At 43.3% G+C, this 14,007-nt stretch overlaps 2 protein-coding genes and 1 long non-coding RNA gene across 5 annotated transcripts; 1 reads left to right on the plus strand and 2 right to left on the minus strand.

Annotated features, from left to right (window-relative positions):
* The first annotated feature begins 764 nt into the window (after window positions 1–764).
* LOC116805617 lies at window positions 765–5,050 on the plus strand. Of its 3 annotated transcripts, XM_032738605.1 has the most exons (3): window positions 765–992; window positions 2,057–2,250; window positions 4,039–5,050. In XM_032738605.1, the coding sequence occupies exon 3, from the start codon at window positions 4,289–4,291 to the stop codon at window positions 4,874–4,876; it is 588 nt and encodes a 195-aa protein (XP_032594496.1). In that variant the 5' UTR covers window positions 765–992; window positions 2,057–2,250; window positions 4,039–4,288; the 3' UTR covers window positions 4,877–5,050. The 3 variants fall into 3 exon arrangements, with proteins under 3 accessions (XP_032594496.1, XP_032594497.1, XP_032594498.1); XM_032738606.1 differs by lacking the exon at window positions 2,057–2,250; XM_032738607.1 differs by lacking the exon at window positions 765–992 and having other exon boundaries at window positions 1,833–2,250.
* Window positions 5,051–5,250: 200 nt separating this feature from the next.
* Window positions 5,251–8,459, minus strand: LOC122322829 (zinc finger CCCH domain-containing protein 13-like). Its single transcript, XM_043216043.1, has 5 exons — window positions 8,082–8,459; window positions 7,410–7,886; window positions 6,564–7,142; window positions 5,618–6,464; window positions 5,251–5,294 (listed from the first exon to the last, which is right to left on the minus strand). Exons 1-5 carry the CDS (start codon window positions 8,457–8,459, stop codon window positions 5,251–5,253), a joined length of 2,325 nt encoding a protein of 774 aa, XP_043071978.1.
* A 248-nt stretch (window positions 8,460–8,707) lies between these two features.
* LOC116805618 lies at window positions 8,708–11,172 on the minus strand. The gene is made up of 3 exons (XR_004365291.1): window positions 11,118–11,172; window positions 10,129–10,416; window positions 8,708–8,986 (listed from the first exon to the last, which is right to left on the minus strand). It is a non-coding gene; the product is annotated as an uncharacterized LOC116805618 (long non-coding RNA).
* Between the last annotated feature and the right edge of the window lie 2,835 nt (window positions 11,173–14,007).

The raw sequence follows: 14,007 nt of genomic DNA on the forward strand, positions 1-14,007 counted from the left end.
TCACTACTTCTGCTTTTGCTGCTGCTTCTGCTTCTGCTGCAGCGCTTCCCAAAGAAGACAGAATGCAGCGCACAATGCCAACCGACAAACGCGTCGCAAGCGATTTGATTTTCGCCACACTTTGTGCGACTCTCTGAGCAGCTACGTTTTCACCAACAAATTACTTTTCTTCAATTATTGTTTATTTGTTTACATAACAAAAAAATATTAGCTTTAAAGCAGTATTGATACATTTTTCCAACTGAAACAAATATTTCTCACTGGCAACAGGCAACTTTTTCAAATACATATTATAAATAAGAAAAATGAATCATTTTCTGTCAATATTATTATTGACATAAATACTTTTCAAAAAGTATTACAGATACAAAAACAGAAACATTAAGACAATATTTAAAAAATCAAAATCTTTTAAAGAAAGAAATAATTTGTGCAATTGACATAAATTTTAAAATAAAATAAAATAAAACAAAAAACGACTTATTAGCGACAGATTTGTCGCCTGTGCATGTACACGAAGAGAATTTTGAGCGTCGCTAGCCGGATGCTTTTCTAGCTTTTTCTCAATAGAATAAAAGAACAGAGGCAAAACAACAACAACAACAAAAACCGCCGTCAGCAGCAACAAAACAAATGAATGCACAGAGAAACGCAAAGAGAAAAGGAGAGAGAGATAGAGAGAGAGAAAGAGAGAGAGGTACAAAGAATGAAAATAACTCGGCGCAGTTAAAAAAAAATTGCGTTGTTCATAAATCAGTTTCAATTAAAATTAACTGGAAAATGCAACGCTAATTAGATCTATGGTCAGCACCGAGCTTGGGGCATGCTGGGATGTCTGCGACTGCATGATTGTACGACAAAACACGGAATACGAAGCACGAAACCGGAGCCGGAGCCGGAGCCGGCACTTGACTGCAACTTGGGCGGGGCGGTGCGTTCTCGGCGGGGTTTTTCAAAACACATTTCTCAATCGCAATGTGCATCAACAAACCGTGCGTTGTTTTCTTTTTGTTTTTGTTTTTGCTTTTGCTTTTTGATTTGTTTAATAACAATTAAAATTATAGCCATAACAATAATAGCAGCAGTAGCAATAGCAATATCAACCGAAAACGTTGCGAACAAGGCACGAGACAATAATTGCTAGTTGTTGTTGTTGCTGTTGTTGTTTACTGCTGACTGCTGACTGCTGACAACATGCCAAATGCCGACAATAACAACGCGACGATGACGCCAACAACAAACACGACACAGCACAATAATAACAATAAAAAAAATACGGAAAAAAAAGCGACGACAATAACAACAATAACAACAAATTATCCATCAACAGCACGCGCGATTCACGTTACACGTTACACGTTACGTATACGCAATGCGATGCATGGCGAGCGCTCGCCGTTCGAACTTTAAACGACATAATCATCAAATCATCAAACCATCTTCATCATCATCATCATCATCATCAGCATACACATTATGATCCTCGTGTTCTAACCACAAACGTCGTTGGCATCGTTGCCATCGCCATCGATTCGTTACGTTACGTTGTCGTCCCGACGTCTAAATGAGCACTAAAACGTAACTCGACGTCGACGACGACGTCGACGACAACGATGACGACAACGATGCCGGCCAGCCGGCAGTGTGCAAAAAAAAAAGAAGAAATCAACACTCAAAAAAAAAAGAAGAAAAAAAAACCAACAACAATATGGAAAGCAACAAAAAATGAAGAAAAATAACACACTATCCTTACTGCACTCTCGCTATAAATGTGCTCTCTCTCTCTCTCGCTCTCTCTCACTCTCTGTTCATATATATATCGCTGCTGGCGCTTATCAGCAGCTTGTAACAGAGACGCAGCAGCAGCAGTAGCAGCAGAGCAGAGGGAACAGGGGTAACAGGACGAACGCAGCGCAGCAAGCTCTCATTTTAGCTTCTGTGTGTGTGTGTTTGTGTGTGTGTGTTTGTGTGTGTGTGTGTGTGGGTGTGTAATTTAACATGGATGAACGAACGTCAAATAGAACATGTGCTAATGAATTATCCACTGTCGACACAGCGTAAAATGCAAACACTCACGGCGGACACCGTGGACGCATGGACAAGGATAAATGAATGGATGAGGGACAATACAATTGAAATATATATAACTAGTACAGACACACACACACACATGCATAGAACTGGATGTGGAGCACTCCTAAATGGTAGCCTACTTATTATGGCAAGCTACTGTGCAATCAACGGCAAATGGTAAATGGCATATAGCATATAACATATAGCATATGAATAACAGCTTAATGAATGAATGCAGTCACACTGAATGAGTGTAAAGGTGTCGTGAATCAGCGCTTAAGCTGATTGACACCATAAGTGCAGACAGCTTATATGTCCTAAAGTCAGCCGAATGAATATGAATAAATAAGTTGAGTTGCATACTTATGCAATGCTAAATGCAAATAATATAGTATATTTACTTTAAGTACAGATCTGTACTTCCTAGATATTAACAATGCAAATATATATAAATATATAGACAGATTTAAATAGCTGATGCAGCTAAGCATCTCGATAGAAATGATATAACTAGCCATAAATATCTATCGATAACTAATCGATGCTTGAAAATAAAATGATCGATTAAGTGTAGACGAATTTAAAGGTTTAACCTGCTCTGAACACATACAAAAACTTTATGCATTTATATATGCATATGCATAAATATAGCACCTAATAACAAAATGTAAGTCAATAAATGCCCGATGATTGGCAATATTATCGATAGGCGGCGTTGACTGAGCGACTCTATTGTTAACCTTGTGCTTGGTTATATGTAGCCAAAAAAAATATGTAGCACACGTTCAGGCGCCTGTTAACGCAACTTTCTGCCACATGCAGTCAGTCGTATTAGTTTGTCTGTCTGTGTGTAACACGTCCGTCCGCGTCTATAAATAAATACATACACACATACATATATTCATAAATATACGTATAGATGTGTGTGTGTGTGTGTGTGTGTGTGTCTGTACCAAGAGGTAAATGACATCAATGGAGGTTGGCTGGCTCCTCAGTTGCTCGCTGCGCGTAACTAAGGCTGACGCTGGCGCTGACTGCGGCTGCGACTGCGACCGCGACAGCGACAGCGAGAGTGAGTGCAGCATGTTTACTTTTTGCTTGCATTCTCTGGTCTCGGTCTCGGTTTCCGTTTGCTGCTTGCCTGCTTACAGTTTCCGGCTTAAGCCAAACACTCACACACACTCATAAAACACACACACACACACACACACATAAAACACACACACAGACAGCGACTGAGTTTCAATGCGCGCGCCTAAATATATGCAATGCATTTTTTACATCCTCTTTAAGCAATTGCTACAAACTGAGCAGGCTGCAGGCTGCAGGCAGCAGACAGACGCACACATGCACATACATACACACACACACACACACACACACACACACACACACACACACATACACACACATACACACACACACACATTTATAAATTCTTGAAGTTTGCAGCTTTGGGAACATCTTTAATAACTAATCAGAATGGAGCATTGCCTCAGGCCAAGTTGCTATATGCGTTGAAAACTTTTTCGATACTAGAAATTGTCGCTTATTGTTTGCTGATAACCAAAATCAATAATGGTGCTGCGACGGGAGGACGGGGGGGCGTGACAAAAGGCACACGGCCTCAAGCTGTTTTCAGTTTTCCTGAACTCAAATTGAATATTGCAAGCGAGATACTCTATTTGAATCGTTTCTTTTCTTGTTTTTTTTTGTCATGCTCAGTTTTGAATACTTATTTGAAAACATTTTGTTTGTAGATAAAATAATATAATACTGCAGCATACTACAGTTTCTTATGATATTGCACAAATTTCAATTGGTTTAGCTCCAAATTTGAGTTATTTAAGTATATTTATAAATATTGACAATTATATGAATAATCAAAAATAATCCCATTTTAAAGAAGATTTTCTTTTTTAATAAAAGTCAACTGCTTTCAAATATTTTTCGAATCTTTGCCAGTGGCATTCAACAAGGAAATACAATCGAAGACAGATACATTTCACAATGGATGGATATATGTACATAGATACCTCCCGATACCCTGCTCCTGGTTGGGGAGCATATAGCAAATGTCAAAATCAATTTGTGAACCAAAAAAACCAAGCCAAAAAGTTTATTTTGTAAAATACTTTGGTCTCTTGTGGACCCGTAACTTACCGCTGGGATCATGATGTGGTAGCGGCGGACCCGTCTGCTGTGGCTGCGGCTGATGCTGATGCTGGTGATGATGATGATGCGGATTGGGTGCACAAAATGCACTCGCACCACCGCCCATCGTTGGTGGTGGGCCAACGGGCGGCGGTGGCGGATATGCGCTGGCCCTATACGATGGCGGCGGCGAGCCAACATCACAACGGTCCGGCGGCACCGTTGGCGGACCAACGGGCAGCGATCCAACCGGCGGCGGGCCATAGTGTCCCTGTGGCGGTGGTCCGCCATAGTGATGGGGCGGCGGTGGCGGCGGCGGACCGCCATGATACTCGGCCGCCTGCTGATAATGATGGGCGTGTGCGGCGTGCGCTGCATGGGCGGCCGCATACTGATGCTGATGATGCATATGCAACACACCGTTGCCAGCGGGCGCCAGCTGATGTGCATGGTAAGCGGCAGCGGCCGCTGCAGCTGCTGCCGCAGCGGCTGCATAAGATGGCGGCGGTGGACCATGATGATCCGGCGGCATATGCTCCGTATGCAGACCCAAATCCGGTGCATGATACATGCCCGCACTGAGCGGTTCACACGGCAGCAGCACATGTGGCATATGTGGCGGCGGCGGTTGCACCGGCAGCGGCGGTGAGCTGTGTGCTGTGGGAAACAAATATTCAAATATTCAATCAATAACGATTATCGTCTAAGCCAGAATTCATTCCACTTTCAATTCATCAGATCGCATTTTCGAGCATATTCTCAAGTTCTCAAGTATTTCTCAATTTTCAATTACTATAAAAAAATCAATTAAAAAAAAAAATGGAAACAGTAAATATTTTAAATATTGATCTTTAAATTGAAAATGTTGCAACAAAAATTGCGTGTCATATTATTCTATAATTATTGGTGTGTAACAAAACGAACTTCAAATATTTGTATAGATAACGGAGGCCGCGATAGCCATTAGCATAAATATTTTCAGACAAGCATATTAATCGATATTAATCGATTTTCATCGAGACTTTAATGTCCTGGTTTCCAGGAAGCGCTATTCATCAGTTGGGTTTCTGTATTAAGTACACATTTTAAATGTTAAACAATACCAAATTTTTGAATAACTTTAAACAAATAGCAACTTCTCTTTTATAAACAAATAAATAATAAAAGCAAATTAAATTAAGTGTAATAAATCAAATGCGAGACAGAAAATGTCATTCAATCAGTGGAAACGTTTTTTATATAAATATGTGAAATCTTCGACAAGAAAAACAACAAACAAATTTGACTTGAAATTTCTGAAGACAAATTTAAAGCTGAGCTCCAAATTACTTTCGATATTTGAAAAATGTTGGCAAAAATGTTTTGACTATTAAGTTGAATGGAGACTTACCCTCGCTGTGGCCAGAATTAGCGCCGGGTGGCAACATGCTGGATAGAGCGCTGAGTGGTGTATAGGATTTGGGTGGCTCCACCGAGCTGGGCCGCAGGACACGCTCCTCGGTGACGCTGGACTGAACACGATATTGCATTTTACAGTATGCCTCCTGGGCGGCACCGTTGCTGGCATTCACATAGACACCGGTAATGGTGACATCCGTATCCTGTACGATGACCACACTGGACGATGTCGGTCGACTCGTCTCCTTGGTATCCTTGGCGCTGCTGGAGTCACCGCCACGATACCCGGTTGTCGTTGTGATCGTTGTATCCGTATTCGTCTCCTTTGTCTCCTTGGAGTATTTGGAATCGTTGCTCTCCTCGATCATATTACTCTGCGGCTTATCCTTGAGCTCCTTCAGTTCTTTGGCCTCCCTCGCCTCCCGCTCCTTCGTCTCCTTGGCCTCCCTTTTGAGGTGCAACAGCTCAGCGGCATGTGCCGCTTTAGCCGCCGCCTGTGCCTTGCTTGAAGTCGCCTTCGTTGACGCCGACGCTGACGTTGACGGCATCGTTGACGACGTGGAACTTGCTGTTATTGCCTTGCTATTGTTGGGGAACATGTCCAGCTCATCGTAGCTCTCGAAACTGCTGCAATCGCTGTCGAGATTCTTGTCCAGATGCCGTTCCACCTCGTAAGTGGCCGCCACAATGGCGCTGGCATTTAGGCTGGCCATCCGTTTGCGTGCCAAGATGCCCTTGTAGTCACCGATGAGCTCCTCGGTGAAGACGCTTTTGCGCTTCTTGGGCAGCTGTTTGGGCGCCGATGTCTTTGTCTGTTTCTCCTTTGTCTCGTCCGTCTGCTGTTGTTGTTGATGTTGTTGTTGCTGATGATGATGAGGATGCTGATGGTGTTGGTGGGCATCGGTTGCATCATCGCCACTATCCTCGGCCGCTTGCACTTTCTTCTGACTCTTCTTTTTGGACTCGGTCTCGTTGAGCTGTTGTTGTTTCTTCGCCGGCGTTTTCTTGGGCAGCTTCTTCTTCTGCTTCTGTTGCTGGAGTCGATGCAGTTGCAGCTCCTCCGCCTCGCTATCGCTATCGAATTCCCAATGCTTGCCCACACCCCGTCCACCCGGCACATAGCGCAGTTCGCGTCTCGGTTCCGCCACACTCGATTTATCCGCCTCACTTTTCTCCTTCTCCTTATCTCTGTCCTTGTCACGCTCCTTATCCTTATCTCTATCCCTATCCCTGTCCCTATCCTTGTCACGCTCCTTGTCCGGCGGCAGATCGCCACGATTGTTGTCATCATCGCTGCCATCGAGCGTCCGTATCCGCGGCGGCTGCTGCGTCGCCTTCGACAGTCCCAATTCGTGGGCGGTGCGCGATTCATTCTCATAGAGGCACTGCACCTTGGCCAGTGCATTCAGTGAGGCCATCCGATGACGCTTCGCTCCATACATGATGCTCAGCTTCTTCTCATCCTCGGAGTCGCTGCTATCCGCATGCGAACTATCGCTTGGCGGCAGCTGTTGCTGCTGTTGTTGTTTTAATTTTGCTGCCGTTTGTTTTTTGCTCTTGCTGCTGCTGCTGCTGCTGGCAGCAACAGTTGTTGTTGTTGCTGCTGCTGCTGTTGTTGCTGCTGCTGCTGCTGCTGCTGGCGTTGGCGTGTTTATCTTAAGCTTGGCTTGCTTCTTGCCAACAGCTTTTGTTTGCATTTCGGGCTTTTGCTCCACGATATCAACTGTTGCTGCTGCTATTGTTGTTGCTGCTGTTGCTGTTGCTGCTGTTTGCTCCTGTTTAACAATTAGGTTTTCGTTGTTGGTGCTTAGATGTTGCTCCAGCAGCTTCAGCGGCTTGTTGTCCTCGTCGGAAAAGTCACGCAACTCCTTCAGCATGGGCAGCACCATTTTGATGGGGCCCTCATCCTCGGAACCGGACTTGAAATCGTATATATCATCCTTGCTGCTGGCATCCTTGAGGCAGCTGAGCGCCGTTTTACTGCAGGCCTGCTGCAGTCGCGCCTTTGCCGCGGATGTTTTACTATATTTGTTTTTGGGTCGCTGTTTGGCGGGCGCCGCTGTCGAACCGATGGCTGTTGTTGCAATGCCGCAGCCCGTCGGCGTTGCCTCCATGTGTGGCATGGCGGGCGTTGGCGTTGGCGTCGGCGTGGTGGGTGTCGCTGCTGCCGTTGGCGTCGCCGTCGTCGACGTAGATGTTGGCACTGGCGTGCTATTAATCTCCTCCAGTTCCATTTGCACCAGCTCCGTGTTGGAGTCGAGCTGTGCACGCGTTTTGCATTTCTCCGGTTCCGATTCATTTATTGCTGTTGTTGTTGTTGTTCCGGTTGCGGTTGTTGTTGTTGTTGTTGCTGTTTGCGTCTTTTTGCCAGCCCTGGTTTTGTCTTTCTTGGCCGGTTGCGACTGCTGCTCGACAGCAACTGTTGCTGTTGTTTTCTTAGTCGCCAATTTGTTGACCTTGCCCGCATTCGTTGGTGGCGCCTCCAATTTGGCCTTTTTGGCTGACGACTTGCCAGCTTTGGTGCCACTTGATTCTTTGCTATCGCAATGCGCTTCCTCTTTCTCCTTGTCCCTGTCCTTGTCCTTATCTCTGTCCTTGTCCTTGTCCTTATCCTTATCGGACTTGCCTGTGGTCTCTTGTGCGTCCGTCCGCTGTCGCTTGACGGCAATCGGCTTGCCAGGATTGAGGCTAGCTATGACCTTGACCGCAGCGGCACGAGATTTGGTCTTCACGTTCTCCGATATGGATGACTTGAGACCCTCGCTCATGCGCTCCTCACCGCTCGGCAGCAGATTGTCAAAGCCATGGATTTTAATGTCCAAACTTTTGAGCATTTTATTTATTGCACGCGCTTTGCCATCCTCCTGACGCTCCTCCGGCGATAGCTTCAACTGATTGCACCCAGCACCAGCACCAGCACCAGCACCAGCACCAGCACCAGCAGCAGCAGCTGCAACAGCAGCAGTATCAGCAGCAGCAGCACCAGCTTTCTCCTGTTTGTCAGTGCTGCCAGTTGTTGTTGCTGTTGTTGTTGTTGTTGTTGCAACTGCAGTTGTTGCTTGCTGCTGCTGCTGCTGCTGCTGGCGCTTCGTTGTTGTTGTTGCTGCTGTTGTTGTTGTTATTGCCTCGGATTTGGCGCACTTCTTCTCATCCGGCTCATCCGTTAGCTTTTGCTGCTTGCCGCCGCTGCGTTTCTTAGCCGTTGACGTCGTCGGCGCTCCGGACGAGACCATCGCCGCCGATGCTGACGTCGTCGTCGTCGTCGTCGTTGGAGCAGCTGTTGCGGAGCGCTGGAGTCGCTCAGCGACGCTGGCACGCTTCTTCGGCCCCATGTTTTGTGCGTTGCCCAGCTGCCAAGAGACTATGGAAATTCCAAATACAGATACAGATCGAAAGAGGGTAAGAGAGTGTAAGAGAGAGAGAGAGAGAGAGAGAAATATATAATGTGTGAGAGAAACAAAGAAAGTGAGACAGAGAGAGAGAGAGAGCAGTAAACAAAAGTTTTGGAGTTCAAGGCTGCACAACAAACCGGTTGGAATGCGGATCTTAAGCCACTCCGAACCCAAAACTGTGAACCGTACCACTTATCAAAAATCCAGTCGAATCTGGTGCAAAAATTGAGCTGCTTCCGAAACATTTTGTTTATGGTTTGATAGATAAATGTTTTCTTTGTTATAATGGTTTATATGCTCCGATATATTTCGAATGCCTGTGAGAAATTATTAGTTTAAATATGGCCAAAACCAAGCCGGATAATTCCGTTAGGCAAACAATTATGATCAAGCGATGTTAATCAAATCTGGTTTAATGACAAACCAATGAAACCAACATGTTCATAAAGAGACTTTATCATTACCAAAAAAAAAGAAAATATTTATCCAAATATTTTAAAAAAAAAATATGCATTTTATTCAATTATATTCTGCTCAATAAATGCACTAGAATGTATGTCAGAAGCAGAAGAAGAAGCAGCTGAGTCAGTGGAAAGTCGCTTTCCACTTTACTTTTTTTTCTTAATTTAATTTTTTTTTTTTGGTTCAAGTGTCGGCACGTGCCAAACAATGAAAATGTTCGTTGAAGTTTCTACCCTCATTAAAAACGAAAAAAAAAAAAAAAAAAACCTGGAGCGGAATTATCGTTGAAAAAATCGTTGGATTCTCGCTAATCTGATGCGTTAATTAAATGAACCAATTTTAAAAAATTAACCCTAACAAAACCGAAATGATTTACGTGATTTTTGGCAAAAGTGACCATAAAGCCAAGGGGCCGGAAATTAGGCGGCATTTTGACTCTGTCCGACTGTCTGTCTGTGTGTCTCACTCTCTCTCTCGCCGTCTCTCTCTAATAAAACAATCTCTGCGATTGCTATTACAACAAACACGAAGTCAAGCTTTGAAATTGTGTGTTACATATGTATACACACACATACATATATATATATATATATATATATATGTATATATATATATACATACATACACACATAGATAGACATATAAATACCTGACGCTCTCGCTCTCGCTCGCAGTCGCAGTGTACTTTTTAGGTAAGCTGGGAATACCAGTAAAAGTTCAAGCCAAAGCCATTCCTCGGCATTGGCAGCAGCAGCGCCATTTGGTCAATGGGCCTGACGCCTGGCCTAAAGTACCGTTGCGTTGTTTACCGTTTCGTTATTGTTATTGTTTTTTTTTTCACTGATGGTATAAATTGTCTTTTGATTTGTTATTATTGTTGCTGCTGTTGTTGTTGTTGTTGTGGACGCTGTGTGGTTTTAGTGCCTTTTTTTGTAGCCTATAAAATATGCAACACATTTTTGTCGTCATTCATAAACATAAACAAATATACGGTATGCAGGCATACAGATTTCATCATAATTTATGCATTGCAGATGCGCCAACACTCACGTACACACAACCACTTATACACACACACACACACACATACACACACGCACTTAGGTATGCATGTAAGTTAAAAAAAAATATATTACAAGACATTTGTTTACGCTCACTAAATTGCGACGATATGGCAACACTGTGCGTAGTTTGCTCACGTATACATACACATATACACACACATTGAAAACACACAGAGGCACACACACTGGTCACTGCTCACATTGCTAAAAACATCAACAAAAGAAAAATGAAATTAACAAAAGAATAAACACACTGCTACTGCCAAAGGGGCTCTATGAAAAACTGCACGTTTTCTTCCCCCATTTATAAAATTAATGAAATTCGATTTATGTTTTGCCCCAAGAAAGTTGACAACAACAACAACACACACACACACACATATATAGCATTTGGGGCGAACGCCCGCCCGCTTGTAGCTGGAGGGGCGCTCCTATTGGAAGTTGAGTGCAACACAGACGATCTGAGTGCAATTTTAATGTTAATACAGATTCACATTCAGAAACAACAAAACAAGACAAAAACAACAAAAATGAACAACAGCAGCAGCAGCTGCCGTTGCCAAAGCACACGCACTCGCAGCGAAAAAATATATTTCAGCACGGACGCTCGTCACACACGCTCACGAGCATCTTATCAGACTGGCGCTCTCTATAGGGATGGCCAATCATATCGATATATCGCCAATTGTATGAGCCTGATATGTGTGATAGTGGTGTGCACCTATCGATATTAACTTACAATCGATGTTAACTTATTCATACTATCGAGCATAACATTCTGTTATACTTCTTATTGGCTAATCTGAACAAATTTGTAATTGAGGAATAAATAAAAACAGACAACAAACAAATCGGTTGGTGAATGCATTTATTCAGTGCTAAAGTTGTATAGCTTAACGCTATTTATGACTTAAGCATTAAATTGGAATATCACTCTAAATTCGATCAACACATTTAAAGCATCGATCACTTGCTTAATGTTGTTAAGCATATCGGCCGAATTAGCTGCCACCTGCAGTTATGCGTGATCTGGCGCAACAGACAGTTGGCCCCTATCCGGCTCAGCACGAACATGTTGCGTTCGACCAGCTGCTCAACGGGGTCAGCTCCAATTCGCTGAGGAACGCCAGTAGCATGTAGAGGTTGCTGAGCATCTCTAGTCGCGATTTGCACACATGTCCCACGGCTGCACCAGCATCCGCATCATCAAAACAATAGGTTTTCCAGTTTCAGTTTCCAAATGCAGTCTCGGCGGTATGCCAGCCATCACAAAGCCCTCGCAGATGTCCCGGTGAGCCAGCTGATAGATCTTGGCGCGAGCTAAGGTCAGCCTGCTCGTCAACAAAGTAGCCTTGCGTATCCTGTGTAATGCTAACCAGCACATGTAGAATGGAGTTAAATAAACATATATCATCCGCATTGACATTATAGATCTGCACAGCCAGCGAGGTCAGTACGAGTACCAACTATGGCTCCTCCCAGCCTATGATGCGAGACAGTTCCACGGCCTGCAGCAACTGACCGAATGGATTGGCCTGCAAACAAGACTTGAATTACATTTTCAGTTCAAATGAAAGAGTGAGATGAGGGAGAGAGAGAGAGAGATAGCAGAAAGCATCGATAAACAAGGAACAGCAGATATTTTAGGCATGCCGAAAATATACTCTACCAGACTGGATATGTCTGTGTTTTAGCTCTGCTTCATTCATTCAACATTCCACATTTGTGCATCAACTTTCGACAGATTGCTGCTATGTCAGCTATATGATGATACAGTTATAGTTAAAGCGATGGATCCTGTGCCAGCTAAATGAGACTCGGCTGATTTTGATATATAAAACGATTGGGCGATTACTAAGGAAACTACAAATATAGATACAATATATGTATACCCTGTGGGTTAAGAGATAGATGGATAGATTCGCACAAAATGTTTACAATTTAAACATTTACACTCATTTGGAACGATTTGGGTCTGTCTTTAAGATTCTACATAGCATATTCAACTAATCTGTAAACAAATTCATTTGTCACACCTGGTTGAGATTATGCTTGAGCTTCGCCTTGTTGGGCCTCAAAATATTGGCCAAGATTTTGATGCAACCCCTTGTCACGAACGGGACACATTCTGTTGAGGCAAGGCACAAATTTGTCGAGCTGTTAATCGAGCAATTAGTTGCAAATAGATAGACTACTCACATTTAAATTGGACTTGATGTTGTCCAGAGTCGACTGAGTAGCATTGGGAGGCGGAAGCAACAGCCCCCTGTAGTCAAACAGTTTGGGAAAGCATGTAAAGAAAATGCGATTGCGCATCTGCAGCTGTCCACCATTATCATCATTTGTATCATTGCCAAAGATGCAGACAATCAAGGCGATTAGCATTTGGTTACTTTTTTGGCCAATGCATTTCTATAATTTGCCCAAGACGTAGACAGCTTGTGCCTTGTTATGCTCGCAGTTACCATACAAACAGTTATCCAAGCAATTGAACACCTGCGGGTGCAATTGGTTAGTGCCATAAATATCGACGAACTGTCGCAACATGGGGCACGTACCGGGAACGTTTGTAATGTTCACATAACTCCTTTATGGTCGTCTTCTCCCCGCTCGTCTTGGCATGCTGCAGCAGCTGCTGCAAAACATTGGCTAAAATGTGACGCATTGCATCAATGGTGTTGCAGATGTGCCTCAATGGCGAAGCGCATCAGCTCGAGAAGTATCTGATTGTGGCTCATTCTTGGCCTAACTTCCTGTCCAGCTTCACTTCCCACTCGGACATGAGGCTAATGTGGAACAGTATCTCCAAATACATATAATCATCACTAAAAGAAACAGCAAAATTAATAATAATAATGAACTGATGGGAAAATATTTTTGTAAATATTTACAAAAATTATTATATATATATATTTATAGAGGGATTAGGTTGGTGTAACTGATGTGTGCTATGCATACAAAAGTGTTTATTCAACATGTGCAAATATGTATATATGATTAGTGCATAATTATGTACTCACATAATTGTTTTTGCTGTTTCCATGTTGCTGCTTGCTGCTTGCCACTCATTCACATTTGCCTCGTAAAAACGCTCAACACTAGTCGAGCCAGCAACAACAATGTTCACCAACACATCAACAAGAATGTTGATGAAATGTGAAAAGCAATGAGAAGAGTAACTGTAAAATTCTATCGTGCCAACAGCGCTGTTCACCAACACCAAGTCCTAAAGTTGTCTTATTGTTGTGCTGCTTAGACTGCACACATATATATATACACATATATGTATATACATCTCGCTCGCACTGCCTGCACTTAAGTCAAGGCTTCTAAAGCTGGTCTCACTGCATATTTTTTGACCAGGAATAGAGTCAGCAATACATACATATATATATACATATTAATGTATCTATGTAGATACGAGATTTTACATACATCAATTGTTTTTGAATAATCCACACTCA

This window comes from Drosophila grimshawi, unplaced genomic scaffold (assembly GCF_018153295.1).
Source record: "Drosophila grimshawi isolate 15287-2541.00 unplaced genomic scaffold, ASM1815329v1 contig_848, whole genome shotgun sequence".
In the NCBI taxonomy this organism is placed as follows: Eukaryota; Metazoa; Arthropoda; class Insecta; order Diptera; family Drosophilidae; genus Drosophila; species Drosophila grimshawi.

What these genes read in the sequence shown, in the direction of transcription:
- LOC116805617 (XM_032738605.1), top strand. Translation starts at nt 4,289, where the DNA reads ATGCTGATGCTGGTGATGATGATGATGCGGATTGGGTGCACAAAATGC.
- LOC122322829 (XM_043216043.1), bottom strand. Translation starts at nt 8,459, where the DNA reads ATGCTCAAAAGTTTGGACATTAAAATCCATGGCTTTGACAATCTGCTG. An exon ending in CACCAACGAATGCGGGCAAG is followed by an intron (nt 7,887 to 8,081) that starts GTCAACAAATTG and finishes ACGCGTGCACAG; the next exon opens with CTCGACTCCAACACGGAGCT. An exon ending in CCAACAACGAAAACCTAATT is followed by an intron (nt 7,143 to 7,409) that starts GTTAAACAGGAG and finishes AAACAACAACAG; the next exon opens with CAGCAACAGCTGCCGCCAAG.